This window comes from Bidens hawaiensis, unplaced genomic scaffold (genome assembly GCF_021521415.1).
Source record: "Bidens hawaiensis isolate Kalapana, Puna unplaced genomic scaffold, B.hawaiensis_p1.1 tig00012615_1, whole genome shotgun sequence".
NCBI lineage: Eukaryota > Viridiplantae > Streptophyta > Magnoliopsida > Asterales > Asteraceae > Bidens > Bidens hawaiensis.
In genome coordinates this window covers 540,618-559,268 of record NW_027492038.1, presented here as the reverse complement: position 1 = coordinate 559,268, position 18,651 = coordinate 540,618, and the positions used below count along the sequence as shown (strand labels likewise).

Sequence of the window (18,651 nt, the reverse complement as noted above, 5' to 3'; positions counted from 1 at the left end):
AACCCACACAGCTATGCACCAAATACTAGGTTGGGCTCACCTCATAATTCGCCTAAGGATGGAAGACGTCCTAATTATAGGTTGGGAATCCTTATAAACCCATACGGCTACGCGCCAAACTTAAAGGTTGGGAATCCTCATAAACCCATACGGCTACGCGCCATACTTAAAGGTTGGGAATCCTCATAAACCCATACGGCTACGCGCCAAACATAAAGGTCGGGAGCCTAATAATATCCCAAACGGCCACGCGCCAAACATAAAGGTCGGGAGCCTAATAATATCCCACATGGCCACGCGCTAAACATAAAGGTCGGGAGCCTAATAATATCCCACATGGCCACGCGCCAAACATAAAGGTCGGGAGCCTAATAATATCCCAAACGGCCACGCGCCAACGTAGGTTGGGCACACCTCATAATTTGCCCGAGGATGGGGACCTTGTAATACATCCACTTTTAGTTGATATGTTTTTGCAGGTTCGGCTACGAGTCGCACAAGCACCTATGACATTATTATTATTATCTGGCTGTTTGTGCCTCCATTATTATTTTGAAGACAAGCCGGGATAGTCATCCTGCGTAGAAGAGGCCCTTGTGGGCCAGTCATTATCATCATATTATAGCTCATAAGCCGCAACTCGCGCATGCTTCATTATTTTATAGCTCGTAAGTCGCCTCGCGCGCAAGCTTCATTATTTTTATAGCTCGTAAGCTGCCTCGCGCGCAAGTTGCATTACATTATTATTGAGATGCGCACTCTATCTTTTATCAGGCCCCGCGCCACCATTGTTATGATGCGTGCTATATCTTATTCATGCCAGTGCACCATTATTATCATAAGGATCACAACATGTCACCATCATGGAGAAAACCTCTCAAAACTCAAAGACAATAAAGACAAGGCCGAAGAAAGGGGAAAAAACCGCCTCATATGTAACACCCCGACCAAAGGCGGATTATACATCGGGGCGCCACATATTGTTTCATTACTCGTGACACTATTGGGTGTCAATATTTAATAAATATATTCATTCACGCACGCGCAGCGTAAACACAAGATAACATAAATCAACATAAATCAATATATTATAAGACAAAATATTCGAACAATAATAACTTGTCTTGTCACATTTTAATCTAGGTCCAAAAGTAAAAAACGTCCTACGTGTCCACAAGCTCCAAAAGTAGCTACAGCAAACCTGAACATGTGTTAAAATAAAACGTCAAACACTTGCATGTTGGTGAGAAATCAAGTTTAATACAATACATAGATAACAATAAATCTGCGCGCAACATGTGTATGTCTGGTTTTCAACAAGGGTGTAATCTGATCGGGACCAACTCTAAGATTCATAGACTGCCAGTGCTCACAATTGAGCTCACAAACAAGAAAAACTGTGCAAGTGTAAACAAAAGAGAAAATCATAAACGATTGTTCTCCCGTGTTCATCTAATGGTACCATGAGAACTGCGGAATAGACCGACAAGACGGTTAATGATCCACACATACAAATAAACAGCCAAGTCTACGTCCTCAACACATGGGATACTGCGCGACTAAAGTTCATAAACAAGTTTAAGACTCTAAGTTTGTATGAACACATGAACATCCCAAAACATTAAAAATAAAAAGGGATTAGGTACGAGATTACTCACTTGACAAACGATGCGGTGTAAGATAAAGCAAGAACCAACTTTAAACAAGCACAAGTTAACCTATAAATAAGATTATTGTTTTAACGATTGGTTTTAAGTCTAGATTATAAGTTAGCATAATTAATAAGTAACTTAAACAAATTATTATATATAATATATATATTACCGGAAAAGCAGGGCAGAACAGGGTAGAAAGACGGAGGCAGAGAGGGAGGCGGCAGAGAGAGCAAGGAGAAGGTTAAATTAAGTGTTTGTGTGATGTGTTAGAAAGAAAATAAGATTATTATTTATAGGGAAACCCTAGGGAACACAATCCCTAGAAAAGGGGAAAAGATCTCCAAAAAGTAAAAGATTCCAAAAGCAAAAGATATCAAAAGATATGGCAGCTGCAGGGGACAAAGGAAAAGCTGACAGGTAACAGTAAACAGGCATGGGAGGGTCAGATAAAGGTACTGGTCAAGCATGGAAAAGCAGATCTCAAAAGATAATGTCAGTCACTTTTTCTGTCAACCAATGGGGTTGGTGCGCATGCTGCGCCAAAAGTGGCTTTTCAGACATAAGGCAGGTTAGGTCAACAGCACAGAAGATAAGACATCACAAAAGTAAACGGCTAGATTAAACAGAAGAAAAGACTCAAGACATAGCGCGAGAAAGCATCGGGCGCACGCGCGAGGGCGAAGGCAGACAGAGAACAGTCCACAGCGCGCCGCGGGAAGAACTAAAATCCTTAGCGCGTCGCGGGAAGAACTACCATTCTTAGCGCGCTGCGAGAAGAACTACAATTCTTAGCGCGTCGCGGGAAGAACTTCCGTTCTTAGCGCGCTGCGAGAAGAACTACAATTCTTAGCGCGTCGCGGGAAGAACTTCCGTTCTTAGCGCGCTGCGAGAAGAACTACAATTCTTAGCGCGTCGCGGGAAGAACTACCGTTCTTAGCGCGCTGCGAGAACTACAATTCTTAGCGCGCTGCGAGAACTGTTCGCCTCGCGTATCGCAGGAACAACTGGTCTTCGCGCAGGCTTCCTTGTAAGGAGTCTGGCGCGTGGAGCTGCGCAGACAACCTTAGGCGGGAAGAAACAAAGGACACAAAAATAAGGGGGTTCAAGGCTTAAGGGCGGGACGGCGACAAGAGAGAAAAGAAGGCGGAAAGAGAGAAGAAGAGGGACGGGACGGCGGAAAGAAAGAGAGGGAAAGAGGCGGGAAGGAAAATATATTATTATTATTATTAAAAGTAAAATATAAGTATAAATAAATATTAAATCATAAAAGAAAGAGATCGGATAAGAGAAACGGATACCTGGGTCGGGTCGGATCGGGGCAGATGTCACATCATATCCTAACACACCTTATGAAGTCCAGCGCTCCACCTAAACGCTTGCACGCCTAGGAGCAACACTGGACTTGGGGGGCTTGTAGGGGTATGGTACTAAACCCGGCTTACGATCTTAATTTATTATGTTTGGCTTATTTTATTATATGGACTAATACAATATTATTGGGCTGAGGGGGTTTTGTGGAGGTAATTCTAACTGGGCTAGGCCCATTAGGGTACCATGATGGTGGCCATGAGGCTCCCTATATAAGGAGGTCTCCACCTCCTTATTAAGGTTGTTCTCAATAAGAGCCACCACCATAACCATTTTTGTGTCTGTAAACAAGAGATCCTCAAGATTTCTTAGCAGTCACCCCCGAAAACCATTGCAGATCTGAACGGAGGAGAGCGAGATTTGGTTACATCATCCCGTAGAAGACGATCCGAACTATGCCTGGTACGTTTTGTGTTTCTTCACTTGTTAATCTTTTGCTTTTTATATTTATTTTTCAAAACTTGAATTTTTTAAAGAGTTTATATTTTTTTAACCATAAAGTCTTTTTTCTTTATGTTTTACTAAGTTTATAGCAGTTTGCATATTTATAAAGTTTATAAATTTGGAAAGCATTTAAAAGCATGTTCTAATAAATACAATTATGCTTTTTTATAAATTCTTTATAAGCAGTATTATAGTTTTTTTTAATAACGAAAGAAACTAACATAAAAGAACATTTTTATTTAAAGGGGTCATCTCCTTCCCCCTCATGAGCATCCGCCCAAAAGAACACCCTCTCCAAAAGCACTCATATACAGACCCATATGATACTGCCTTTGTGGCCATATCTTTGCGGTCCGCCTATGAAATACAACGTCCTTGGTCAATGGTCATCCATGAAGACCCGCTATGTTAAACTTTGTGCAAGTGAATCAACAGCACGAACTTTTATTAAGAAAACGACTAACGAGAAAAACTTAATAATGACTATCACATTGAACCTAGGGTATATATAAACTCACGGTTTCTAATCCTAACCTTTTTCAAATACATAATTTGAAACCAAATATAGTTAGGGATTAAAGATAAGACTATCTTATCTATAATAATAAACTAATTATTATTATATTAAATATTCTACAAGATTCTAGGAGTTTTCAATCTAAGTTGATGTTGGACACGTTTTAACACATTATACCCGTCATAGGTGTTTTTATAAATGATAAGTCTATTATGTTTGCTTTTTTTTAAACAAATTTAATAACTTACATTTAAAAAAAAATAGGAACATGTTAAAATTCATCATAATTGCATATAAAATATGTAAAGCAGTAAAGCCTATTATCATTTTAGTTATAAAAAATAAGAAAATAGTATTAACATAGATTCATATTTATGCTAAACATAATAGCTATTTGTAAAAAAATAAGTCAACTTTTTTTATTTATTACGGAGTTAAAATGTTTGGTATGCTACAAAATATTAAATCAACTTTAATATCATATTAAAATTCTTAATAGCAAACTATTAAAATATCTGATAAGTGAAGATTTAGGTTAGATTGTTAGATGTCGTAAAGTCTTAAGTTCGAATCTGATTCAAACCTGGTTTATTGCAGTGAACTTTCAGGCGGTTGGTTTTACCGGAACAGGAGATGATGGATTTTAGACTAGCCAACGTTGTGTATGATCGCGAATTTATATAGGGGTTGTTTTTTGCAATTGGTTACCGAAGTAGTCGCACATTATTATTAGTTGGTGGTAAAAAAATCGCCATCTAATGGAAGGATGTAGGCCCTATAACTTATCATTAAGCGTCTAGAAGAACTTTCAAGAAAATATTTTAATAAAAATAAGTTGCTCAATTTGTCTGAAGCTATCAAATATAACACGAGTAAAATATATTATTTTATATTCTCCCAAAAAAATCAATTTGATTAATCAAATATAACTTGCCGGCCTGCCTATTATTAATTTATTATTCGACGATATGACATTTATTCATATTATACTTTCCATATTATCTTGACTACAAATTTATATAAAAATAGATGAAGTTTTCTAACGTTCACAACTATAAACATGCAAAAACATGTCGGTGATATTTTAAATCTTGTAAATCTAACATCTTCCTACATGTATAACGGGCTTCGACTAAGGAGCCTTTGGACTCGTCGTTTACAATAAAGTTTGTCCCGCTGCCAAAACAAGGGTGCTCATAAATCATTGAAACCGAGCGAGCCACCCAAAGTGTAGCAAGTGGTCTGATTTAATATATGGTTCGTTATAGGGAGTTTAATGATTCGCCTGATGGCTTGAAAGTTGGTACACGCAGTGTAAACTAAACAGACTATGTAACATTTTCTTTTCCTTTTTCATCATTGAAATACGCAGTTGCACAGTGTAACTATTGTATTCGAGAACCATATTTTATTATTTTTGAATTATGAAATACAAACTAGCAATTTAAAACTTTTATTAAAATCGAGCCGTCAAACCATTATACGCACCACCCATAACTCAGCCAACCCAACCAGTTTGGTTTGTTGTTAACCGGAATCGTAGTTATGGATTCTGTCCATAATTTTCTTACAAAACCAAACGGATATTATCCGGAAATGGATATTATCAGTTACTTTATTATAATAATTTTGAATATAATGAAAGCCGATTTGGAAATGGATATTATCTGTTACTGTTAAAAAAAAGAAAAAGAAAAAAAACCGGGACCATGAACACCCTAAAGTTCGAACTTACATTTTTCTGTCACTCATGTAGTTAAAAACGTAAAAGTTGTCCTTAACTCTTTTTGACTCTTCTTCTTTTCTAGGTTTTTCTTCTGAGGGTAGATTTATCATTTGCTGAATATTTAGACCCGGCTGAATTCAATTGGTTCTGTGACATGGACGCCCAGGTCCAGCCCAACTCGATCGATCAGTTGGCCCACCTAAGATATTCAACTGCATGCACTATTTTTAAGGCCTATTTCTTTTTTATCCCGATATAATGAATTGAGCCCGTATATGCATTTTGGACGCTGCTAAGAAGTAAGAACATGACTAAAGCTTTAATAAGAAATAGCCAACCTTTTATTTTATTTTTTTACACTTTAGAAAACACACAAATAAAATTTACAGCACAAAAATTCTAAAAGAAAGATTAACAACCAATATCCAAACATCTAATTTTACATAAAATAACAACATAATGTGACAAAAACAGTTATGCTACCTAAAATCCAGAGCTGATCCAGCCTGCTTTCATACCTCATCTTTTCTTCCTTAATTTCACTTTGCACTTTTGAATATAAATGACAGGATTCCAGTGCCAAATTATAATTCTTGCTTCTGTCACAACTCAAAGCTTCATTAAGCACAAGCAGACTGTTTCTACCGTTAACATGCGCACCTTCCATGTCACCCAGTTGCATACAAAGTTCAGTCAGGTTAAGAGTTGTCTCGACCCCACTTGCCTCGGTAACCTGCAAACGGGTCGGGTTGATAATATAGGTCTTACAAGTTCAATGATAGAGCCGTCACCAAGAATTTAAATGCCTCGACCGAACCGAAATAGAAAGGCCCCTAGGCCCTAACAAGTAACAAAATAAAAAGGCCCGTAGGCCCAATACCTCAAATGGGTTATGGGTAAAAAAAGATTGGGCCCAATATCTAATAAGAGGATTAAGATTTGTACCTATTTTATAAAAAAAAATAAAAAAGTATTTATAAAAAATAATTTGTGCCCTCGAAAATTAAGTGCCCCGGCTGGTCGCCCGGGTTGCCCAGCCCACCAGCCGGCCCTGTTCAGTGATAATATAAACGGGTCGGGTTGGGGTGACCGTTGTCCGATAATCCCAACCCGATCGGCTCATCTAGCAACATTTACCTGGAACTTCATGGCGATGATGCACTCGACCATTTGACAAGGAAGAATATCTTCGGCTGGGAGGATTGACCCAAACCGAAGCAAAAAGTCATTTTCGGTGGGCCAGTGTCTTTGACCGCCCAACGGACTCCAGCTTGACAAATTGGCTGCTTTTTTGGCTTTTGTGTTCACAACTATCCAACTCAGCCTATTTTAGACCAAGAAATGAGACAATAACAAAATTAATTATACCCAGAATATGATTATCCAATTTGTGTTTTTTGTATCATTATGTCGGTTTGTATAACCTGATCCCGTCACAAAGTTCTTGCCAAAGTTTCCCGTCTTTTCTCTCTCTTTCCATGGAGGTTACCAGCGGTAGACCATCGGCTACGGAAAGAGTGACGCCACCTGTAGAAATTAAGCCCCGCTAGAAATGTCAATAACTGTATTTAAAATTTATTTTTCAAGAATAGTTTATTAATGATGGTTGCTTCTAGAGGTGGTAAATTCGGCCCGTTTACATTTGAACCGACAGATTAAGATTATGTTACATCTATACTAAATCGATTTAATCAAAAGATTATATTACTATTGTAAGAATAAGTTTCTGTAATCATACTTCAAAACACAAATTAAACAAAATTACAGATAACGTCCTTTAGGTTAATATGTACTTGCAGGTTTCACCCTTTATCTAAAAAAAACCACACTAGGCATCCTTTATGTAAACTGTTGGACGTTGACATATTTCATCAATTACACTAACTGAAGTTAACATTTTCTGTTAAGTCAGGGTATTTTGGTCTTTTTAACATTTAATTAGTGTAAATGACAAAATATGTTACAAACAGTTTACAAAAAGGATGTCCCGCGTGAGTTTTGAAGATATAAACCTAAAAGGTGTTTTCTGTAAATTTGTCCACAGATTATTTATAAAAAGTTTAATATTTGAACTTGGGATTTTTAGGGCCAATCCATCATGGCTTAGCCCGTTTTGACCGACCTCATAAAAGTTACATATGTCGAACTGTTACCCAACCCACCCATTTTACCACTACCCATATACAAAACTAACCGTTTTAACCCATTACCCAACCCACAAATTATAAATACAAAATAAAGAAAAAAAAGGTACCTGTGTGATCATCGCCTTGACCCGTAAAGTTAAACAGATCGATCCGAAACGGGCAATTAGAGAACCAACCATTAAACCCATTAGCATTCGGTATACCCCAGATAACCTTAGAACATATTGTTTTATCTTTATATCTAACATCCACTATGGACACAAAATCAGAAGGTGAAACATTTTGAAACCCATCAAAATCACCATAATATTCCGCTTCTGTAAGTTCTTCAGAAAACTCGGGATAATCACTCCATGCAAACTCAGAAACATTCTTGTTTACAATAAGCGGGAAACAATCAGCATAAAACTTTTTAAAGCCCCCGATTTGTGATATTAAGTTTTTAACATCGTCTCGGTTTGTTGAAGGCCACATTGAAGAACACATGTTTTCCCATAATCTTTCTTCTTTTGACATTGAGCTAAACGCTGCACACGCGCATGATGCGCTTGCTAGGGTTGCACCGTCTACCCGGTTTAGTATGTCGTAAAATAGATCGCTGCTTAGTGTCGCCATGGTATCAGCAGGTCCCATTGACATATTTATAGTTTACCAATCATCTGGAGAAATATACATTTCAATATTTAATTGCATTGAAAAAAATAAATAGCGTTGTTCATAAAGCTTGTGTCTTGCTCGAAATTGGTTGGTTTGTAAACAAGCTGAGACGAGTTGGCTCGATTTGCAAACAAGCCAAGCCCAGCCCGACCCAAATTTTAGTATATAAACTCTAACCCAAAAGTTCACAAATTTCACTATACATAAATTATAAATTCTTTCTTTTATAAAATCTGCATTACTTGTATGTTAAAAATGTTATTTTTTGTTTTTGTATATGCCTCAATATGTGTAAAAACTTAAAATTATTTTTTTTTCTTAAATACACGAGTTAGCTTGAGCATTTTACGAACCAAGATCGAGCTCAACATTTCGGCTCGTTTAGAAAAACAAGCCAACATAAGCTTGGTTTTTGGCTCGTTTAGCTGACTTGTTGACTTGTTTGAATTAAAGCCCAAATTTTAATACATATAAATTACAATACAAAAGTATAACACAAATTTCATTTTATATATATTATAAATTCTTTTCTTTTTAAATTCTACATTATGTGTATGTCAAAAATGTTATTTTTTTGTTTTCATATATATCAATATGTGTAAATATAGAATCTTTTCTTAAAAAAGAATAAACGAGCTGGCTCAAGCTCAACATTTCGGCCGGTTAAGATAAAACAAGTCGATCTGAGCCCACCCTGACTCGACTCAGCTCGTTTACAGCCCTAATCATGGGTGCCAAGGCCATATATTCAATATTGGAGTATGCTTCAATATACTCTTATTACATATTCATATTCATATTCACTGTCACAGTTTACACATATATAAATTATAATTTCTTTTCTTTATAAATTCTACATTATATGTATGTCAAAATATTTTATTTATTTTTGTTGTTTTTACATAATCAGTACATGTAATTGTGTAAATATACAAAATTTTTTAAAAAAGAAACAATAAACAAGCTGGCTCAAGCTTTTTACAAGCGCAACATTTCAGCTCGTTAAAAAAACAGCCGATCTGATCCCAACCTGGCTCAACACACTCAGCTCGTTTACTGAACCAATTGTTCAATATCAACTATGCTTCAAGATATTTATATTATAGATTCATATTCACTGTCACAAATTCCATTTTATTATTGCGGTGATCCTCCTTCAATTGGCTGTTATTGTCTGATACTGTAATTGATTAATTTTTTTGCTTTTTGGCAAAACAAAACTGTAAAACAGTCCTTCTCCTTGTATAAATTGACTGCAATACAAAATCGTGCCCTAAAATTCTTCAAAAATTTCATGTTATAACAAATCCTATAAATTACAAATCTAAAATTTTATTATATATACATATATATTATAACTTCCACATGTAACATCCCGAAATTTCAAGATAATATTAATTATATTACTTAATAATAGAGGGAAAGTTTACTCGGGTTATCGGGAAATAATAGAGTAGGAGTTGGTATGAGTCGGGCTAGTGTTGGATTAAATGAGAATGGGCCTCGGGTCCGTGGGCTTAGAGGGATATAAATATCCCCTAAACCCAAAATATCTTTCATTTCCACCTTCTTTCTTCACACACTCAAAACACACACATTCTAACCGATCAAGATTCGAAGCCGAGACCCGAGATTTTGTTGATAGATCTGAGTTGGTAAGGTAAGAACAAATCCAACAAAGCTAATATTACTGGAAATGGTTAGGATTGGATGGGTTAACCGGACCCGAAACCCAAACTGCCCAAATCGGACCCCTAAAACGTCGATTTTAGGCCGATTTGATGGTTGGGATTTGTAGGCGCCGATCATACGATTCCGTGGGTACCAAAATCGAGTTATATGGCTAAGAAACGAAGGAGTTATGGGCAAACAGATCTGCAGCGCGATAACTTCGCCTGCAAGATTAAGTTCGCCTGATGAACTTCGCCTTCAAGCGTAACTTCGCCTATGGATAACTTTGCCTACGGCCAAGTTCGCCTAAGGATAACTTCGCCTGAAGCCAAGTTCGCCTAAGGTTTAACTTCGCCTGAAGCCAAGTTCGCCTAAGGTTTAACTTCGCCTGAAGCCAAGTTCGCCTAAGGTTTAACTTCGCCTGAAGCCAAGTTCGCCTAAGGTTTAACTTCGCCGAAGCTAAGTTCGCCCGAGGGTTAACTTCGCCTAAAGCCAAGTTTGATTAGAAAATAAATTATAAAGCGATAAGTTAAAGTAAGCTAATACTAGGCCACCAGATTAGATCAGGCGAGTATTGATACGTGTAACTTGTACAGTCAGCCGAGCTCAGATAGAGAAGGGATTTACAGCTATCAGAAAAAGAAGCAGAGTTCAGGTGAGTTTCTAGCCCCATTCCTTGTTATGTTTTCGGGGCTGTGTGCATACTTGATGTGTTGTTAATACATTTATCCTAAGTGATAAGTGTATGTCATATGTGATATGTGTGATAGATATGAATGATTGTTTGTCGGTACGCGAACGATCTTCGGATATTGCGCGTACTGTCAGGTTAAAAATAAAGGTACGAATATTATATATCGTAGATGTATGAATATTTCAAATGAATACTTGTCGGGGCGTGAACGATCTTCGGATATTGCACGTAACGACAAGGGGTATGGTTGTTAAATGAATGAGGTAAAGAATGCCTAGAGTGTTCTTATGTTATAATGTAAGTATGTGTGTATAGGTACACGAATGGCATGTGAGTTCTACGTGTGATATGTATGAATGATTGCTTGATGGTACGTGAACGATCTTCGGATATTGCACGTACTGTCAGGTTGTAACGTTATAAATATGGTAAGTATGATATGTATGTTTATGTGTATGAACGTAGTAAAGTTAATAAAAGAAGGAAATGACGGTTGTATGGTTGTATGGTTACGAAAAGGGTACCGAGCCCTAATAATACTCGAGGTATGATGTATGGTTGTATGGTAACGAAGAGGGAATCGAACCCTACTAATATTCGAAAACCAAGGGACCAGACCCTTATAATATCTGCGATGTTAGGGACCAGACCCTTATAATATCTTTGATGTTAGGGACCAGACCCTTACAATATCTGTGATGTTAGGGACCAGACCCTTATAATATCTGTGATGTTAGGGACCAGACCCTTACAATATCTGTGAGGATAGGGACCAGACCCTCATAATATCTGTGATGTTAGGGACCAGACCCTTATAATATCTGTGATGTTAGGGACCAGACCCTTATAATATCTGTGAGGTTATAGGGCGAAAGGCTCTTTAAAACGTATGATTATGAATGTAAAGAAAGTATGTAAGTAAGAAAGTAAGTATGTAAGTAAGAATGAAGGTATGAGTACTTATGTGTGTATGAAAGAAAGTTATGAGGTTAAGTACGTATGTATGTAAGAAGGTATTGTATGATATTGTATGATTAACTAGAACTCACTCAGCGTAGCTGACTTTTAGTATGCACGCAGGTGAGTAGGATGAGACAGCTGGCTTGAGTGGAGGACACATGGCAGAAGACTAAAGCCTGGCATCTGAAGATCTGATATGTTTTATAAGTTATGTTTTGATTTTGAAAGACAAGAGGAAGGTTTTAAGACATGATTATGAATTGATTGTAATGTTTTATGAAAGTTTTATATTCCGCGTAAAGTTTTTAATTAACTCTGATATTTAGAACTGTGTTTATGAGTAAATCCAACACGAAAGTAGGGTTACCGGGTTCGGGGCCTTACACCACATTATGTGTATTTCAAAATATTATTTTTTTTTTGTTTTTATATATATCAATGAGTGAACATACAAACTTTTCTTAGAAAAAAAAATAACAATCTGGCTCGAGCTTTTCACGAGCTGAAATCGAGCTCAACATTTCGGATCATTAAAAACAAACAAGCCGATCGGAGCCCAATCAGGCTCGACTCAGCTCGTTTACAGCCCACTCATAGGTACCAAGGCCAATTACATATTCATCATACTCACTGTCACAGTCTCCATTGTATTATTATTATATATATATATTGAGCCCTAAAATCCTTACAAATCCAAAATTCGATAATCACAAAAACTATAACACGGAAATTGATCCAATAGCAACACTACGCGAATTGCAAACAGTAACAAACTCAAACCCTAATTGTAACATAACATTAACAGAATCGTTGGAAAACGCATCTCCGGTAAACAGGCTTTGATCGGAGACGTAATGATAAGTGAATAACACGCCGTTGACGGTTATCCGGTGATGAAATTGGTACGCAATTTGAAGATTGTTAGGTTGGCTAATTTAGGGTTTATGGAATTTGGGAATGAAATGAATAGAGGTGAAGGTGATATTATAGACAACGGTTTCTGTTGTTCGGGTCCACCACAAACATCTTATCAAACTTTTCTAAATATGTTCGGCGAGAAGTTTGTTTATAATGGTTGGTCCGTTTAATAAGTGAACAGGATTAAACGGAAAATTTTCATTCGGTAAGCTTAATGGAGGGACAGGGACAGAGACAGAGATTGTGTTTGTTTAGTAGTGTTTGTGAACGTCTCGTAATGATCATACTTTTTTAAATTAATTAATGTGTAACGGTTTATGTATGTTTGTTCATTAATGTATGTTAGTGTTCGTTTGTCCGTAGATGTCCATCAGGGTACGTTAGTGTTCATTTGTCCGTTAGTGTCTGTTTACAATATTAACGAAGCGACACAAACAGACACGGACAAACTCAATTCCTTAGTGGACGGTCACGTACACGAATTTTTGTTTGGTAGAGTGTTCGTGAGCCGTCCGTTTGTCCGACAAAAGTTTAATGGGCGAACACGGACAAGGTCTCGTCCGGTTCGATTAGGTCCATTTACAACCCTAATAAAGACATGTGAAAATTATTCTAACACCAATTCTCTAATTCCAATGTGCTTTAGTGATAAGTAGGTTGAGTTTTTCAATGGAAACCAAGGTTTAATCCCTACATACAATACTTTCCCGCGGGGGGGGGGGGGGGGGGTATGTGTGGGTGGCTCAATGAAGGAAGATAGGGATCTTTGTGATCTTTAGTTCAATCCTGAGGTCGTCCAGATTTCACCACCATTGGGCCTTCGGACAGGTGGGTTTTTCCGGAAATGCAGATAAGTTGGAGGTGTTTAAGGACTTCGTACGACTGGGTTGCGCCTAGAAATATTTATGTGGCTTTTGACCATTTAATGTTTATATGGACTAAATGTATGGAGCCCCGTAACTAAGGTATGTAATTTGATAGAAGTTGATACCTTAAGGGGTCAAGATGTAAACATGGTGGTTGAAAGATTATTGATTCGTTGCCCTAATTCAACTATCACAACGCAACGATCGTTTCTTCATTCTTACGATCACATAACTCTCTAACACTATCACCATTATGGCTTTATCTTCATCCAACAATCAGAGAGACGAATCTTCTCCATCAAGTAAGTTTTACAGTCCATCATTTATGTGGTAGATGAATTTGGGACTTGTATAATTAATTCCACACGTTGAAATTGATTCAACAGGGCCAGCTAACAGTGGTCTTTTGCTATCGGGTCACTCCGTACGAAATACATAAATCATAGTTCTTCAGTTGGTTGTAAAAACCAAGCCTTCAATGTTCATAGACATCGATCACATAAGGATGATAAAGATCCATCAATTAACAGGACGTCTAATCGATTAACAACTCTTTCAATCATGTAGCATTAATAATTGTTTATTATTTCTTGATAGGTATGATCGTATATGGATGATGCATCCCACACCCACCCTCATCAATTGCGCTATAAAGATGGTTTATTCACTTTATTGTTTGTTTCTTGGTTCCTAATCTTTCAAATATAGTACAAGATTACAACGTTTGGCTTTTGGTATAAAGAAAAATTAATTTTTGAGAGAAACATATAGCTAAATGTATAAATATTAAAAATAACAAAACAAACAAAGACATTTCAACCTTAGAACCTTGAATCATTCATTATTTGGTTTAAAACACTAACGTTTCATGTATACTTAAGTTAGAGACGTTGTAAGTTAAGCAAGTTCACAAAACTGACAATGTAAAGACGTTGTAAGGTCTGACTGTTAACTTTAATCTCTCCCAAATGTAAACTTAAGTTAAGCATATGCGAGATGTTCCATTCCACATGACCACCTAAATTATAAAGTTTAATTAAAGTGACATGTTAAAGGAACACTCTCAAAGAGAGTTATACTAAATGTACACCCATCTCTTTTTGTTATACTGATCTTTCGTCTAGTATAGTTGCATTTAGAATTAGCGGTTTTTTAGAATTGATGATTTTTTTTGTAAATGAGCGTTTAGCCCTTGCGGATTTTAAGCCCTAAAAATCAATTAAGTCGGTAGGTGATTGATTAATAGATTATTAACTAATTATTGAAGCTAGAATAGAAAGGAAAAACCTAATTTTGTTCTTTAATTAAGTTAGTTAAGTGTTAGGGGTCAAGACTCAAAGCAGGGAAGATGACAATTGAAAACCCACAAATTCTTTGTTGTGCATATATTTTAATATAAAAATCATAATATTGTCATTTGTCAACATACAGTAACAATAATTTATTATCGTTGATATTATTAATCACTATTATTAGTGTAATACACATAATAATAACAATCATAACAATAATGCTTATTGGATTTTTTAAAAGGGTCAGGATTTTAAGTTTTTGGAAACTGTTTTTAACCCTTTCAAAAAGCTAAATTAAAAAGATTTTTGTGATTGCCAAACATATTTTAACTTATGGGCTTTTTGAAAGCACCAGCGAGCAAATAAGCATTTTTCAAATTCAATACCAAACATGCTCTAACTAATGACTAGCTACCTAGATACACCCATTCACACCCAATTATAAGATAAAGTTAAAGACTATCAGTAGTGATTCAATACTACTATTATTAGTGTTATTTTTGTTTGAGTTAAATTATGTGTGTGGTTTTTTTTAAATTAAAAAACGCTTATTGAGACTTCATGTGACTTTTATTTAGCATCCTCGTGCATGGGAAATTGATGCAAGAGACGAGCATAGGATTGGGTAATCAAGTCTCTAATAGGGTATGAAATTACTCTATTTTTTTTACGAATATGGGAATTGCTAATATGGGTTAGGTTATAAAATTATAATAGGAAGTATGGACCGTATGGTCTAGGTAAGAGAGACAAGAAGCAATCTTGTCCATTAGTTTTGGACATGAATGGTTGAGATTAGTTTATAGGTAAAATCAATTGTTAAATAAGGGGAATGACATAATAGGGATAACACATTTATTGACTTTTTTTCACCACATACAAGACACATGTCAATTCCCTCGTCAATTTAAACATCCATAGCTTTTTTATACAATATTTAAAAAAAATAAAATCACCATAATAATGAGTGTTTTTTATCTTTTATATGGGTACCATATTGAATATAAAATAAAAAAATAAGTGGTTTTTTTTACAAATTATGTTTTACAATAATTATGTTTTACAAAATTGTGTTTTACAAAGTTGTGTTTCCATTGTGTTATTTTATCATGGTATTTTCCATTGTGCTTTCCCGACGACTATTTTCCGGTGAGTTTCAGAGAAATTTTCCGGCAAATATTTCGGTCACTTTTCCGGCCAAAAAGTTCCAATGACTTTTCCGGCAAAAAAATTCGACGCCTTTCCGGTGATGTGGTGGCAGTGGGTGACGGTTGTGGCGGTGGTGGGCGGTGGACCGGTGATGGTTGTAGAAGATGAGTAAAGATGTAAGTGGGTTTTAATGATTAAATTAATAAGTTTTAGAAATTAAATTAAGTAAGTTTTTGAGACAAAGGAGCAGACCAAAACGTCCTCGTTCCTAGTTTTCCTAAAATAATCAAACTTCTTATCTGAATCCAACTCTTGCTAATATACCCGTTTAGCTAACCCGATAAGATATATTTGTTTACTCGATATAGCATATCCCTAATCAAGGACCAACTCGATTTATTTTAAATATATACAGTGTAAAATATACCCAAAACTCACGTGTAGACCTAATAGTCGACATAGATACCACGGGTTTTAAGACGGAACAAATGGGGTGAGATTACTCGAACGGGCTCATTGTCATCCCTTGTAAGGTCAAGCTAAAAGCATTGTTTTAAAACCGGTTCAAATCGGCCGGTTAAACCGAATTTCACACAGCAAGCCGGTATTTTGAGACCGGTATCTTTGGTCGGTTTGCTAGAACATCGTACCGACGGTTTTTCTAAAATACCGGTTTCTACCGGTTTTAAGTCCGAGAAAATTTTAATATTTGCGGCCCATATTTTATCAAAATTACTTTTAGCCCAACAATTAACGTCAGATGTTTAAACTTTAGGACTTTTTTTTTAAAATTGAGTGCTTTTGAATTATTTTTTTAATATGGATTATTTTTTATTATGGAATCATTTACATTTAGGTTATTTTTGAAGTTGAAGTTGCATTTATAAGAAATTATAAGGTAAACTATTTAACCGATTGAACCTCCCGGTATAACCCGGTTCAACCGGTTGTACCATTTTTTAGTTCAATCCGATACGAGTAAAAAACCGGCTTTAAAACATTGGCTAAAAGAACACCTCAAAATGTGCACGCGTTACGCGTATACTCCTTTGATGATTCCTTGTATACATACGCTAAAAATCAATCAAATCAATAACAATTAGTTAAAAAGTATGTGTCTATTCATTACTTGTGGCATAATGATAAAAGGCTTAGATTCTTTAGTGGAGACACTTGTGGCATAATGATAAAAGGCTTAGATTTTTTAGTGGAGACCTTAGTTCGATTCCCACATGTATCATTTTTGGTTGATTGTGGAATTAAGAATTTGAGTTGAGCATTCTGTAAAGACTGCTAGTTCAAATCTCGAGTCCATCCGGATTTTCATCCCACCGTGTGCAGGGTGCAAACGAGCCGAGCTGAGCCTGAGCTTGGCTCGCTTGACTTACACGAAGCTCGAGTTCAGCTGGTTTACTATTTCTTAATTAATTTTTGTAGGTTTATAATTATTTTTATATATCTTTCTTTCAATTATAAGTTTATGTATAAAATAATATATATTATTTAATTATTTTTATTAATATATATATATATATATATATATATATATATTAACTAATAATTATTAAATATATACATTAAAAATCTAGACATACTCGTTTAGGCTCATGAGCCGACTCGAGCACGATAAGTGAAGATCGGGCTCAGGCTCGTTTGTTAAATGAGCTTCCTTTTAGGCTCGAGCTCGACCGAGCTTTTTCACAAGCCGCTCGAGTAGCTCACAAGCGGCTCGGCTTGTTTACACCTCTAACCGTGAGTTACGGGACAGACAGCCGTATGGTTTTCCCGCGAGAATGACCAAGCCAACGACATAGGTTGGCTAGAGTGAGGCAACATACATGGTTCTCTAAATTTGAGAACAATAGTTTAATCTTTAAATACAATAAAGTCGTCCTATAAAAAGGGTATTTGGTATAGTCGTCTGAAAAGTGAAAACTAACAAATTTGGGGGGTGTTTGCATCGTGTTTTCTCATCAAATAATTTACATGACGAATGAATATCATTACAGAGACTATAACCAACAACAGATTATAAGATTGATTCATCAAAATTAATCAATTTCAAACGATAAAACCTTACAACACATCACATATAATAATATAAAGTCACATATCTGAATTAGAACAACAAACCCTTACTAATCAATCATCAGATATCGCTTCTTCAGCGGCCGCCACAAGTTCATCCACAGACACCTTAGCCTCGGTGTCCACACCACCAACAGCAGTATCATCAGGATCACAAGCAGGATCAGACTTATCGATGGAGGCTCGAGCCTTGTCGAGCCATGGCTTGAAGGCTAACTCAATCGCAGCCCAGCCGAAGGCTAGGGCTCCGATGACCACCACGACTTGTTTGAGAGGCGATGAGTCTGGTTTAGTCATATTATTATTGTTAATTGAATCTGAATGTGTGTTGTGAAAGTGAAATTGAGAGGTGGGTGTAAATTATAGGGGTGAAGAGATTAGGGTTGGATTTAAGAGGACCAACTAAAGTAACGCCTCATTTTGGTTTCTTGTTGAGACTGGCCAATACCATTCGTGACTTCTTTGGATAGATAACATAGCATAGCATAGCATAGCATAG

General features: G+C 36.3%; 2 protein-coding genes across 2 annotated transcripts; both read right to left on the bottom strand.

Moving 5' to 3' along the window:
• Nucleotides 1–6,055: 6,055 nt before the first annotated feature.
• On the bottom strand, nt 6,056–8,590 carry LOC143541600 (putative F-box protein At2g36090). Its single transcript, XM_077034382.1, has 4 exons — nt 7,965–8,590; nt 7,135–7,237; nt 6,848–7,034; nt 6,056–6,443 (listed from the first exon to the last, which is right to left on the bottom strand). Exons 1-4 carry the CDS (start codon nt 8,494–8,496, stop codon nt 6,150–6,152), a joined length of 1,116 nt encoding a protein of 371 aa, XP_076890497.1. The 5' UTR covers nt 8,497–8,590; the 3' UTR covers nt 6,056–6,149.
• A 9,616-nt stretch (nt 8,591–18,206) lies between these two features.
• On the bottom strand, nt 18,207–18,449 carry LOC143541618 (outer envelope membrane protein 7-like). The gene has a single exon (XM_077034394.1). It carries the CDS (start codon nt 18,447–18,449, stop codon nt 18,207–18,209), a length of 243 nt encoding a protein of 80 aa, XP_076890509.1.
• Between the last annotated feature and the right edge of the window lie 202 nt (nt 18,450–18,651).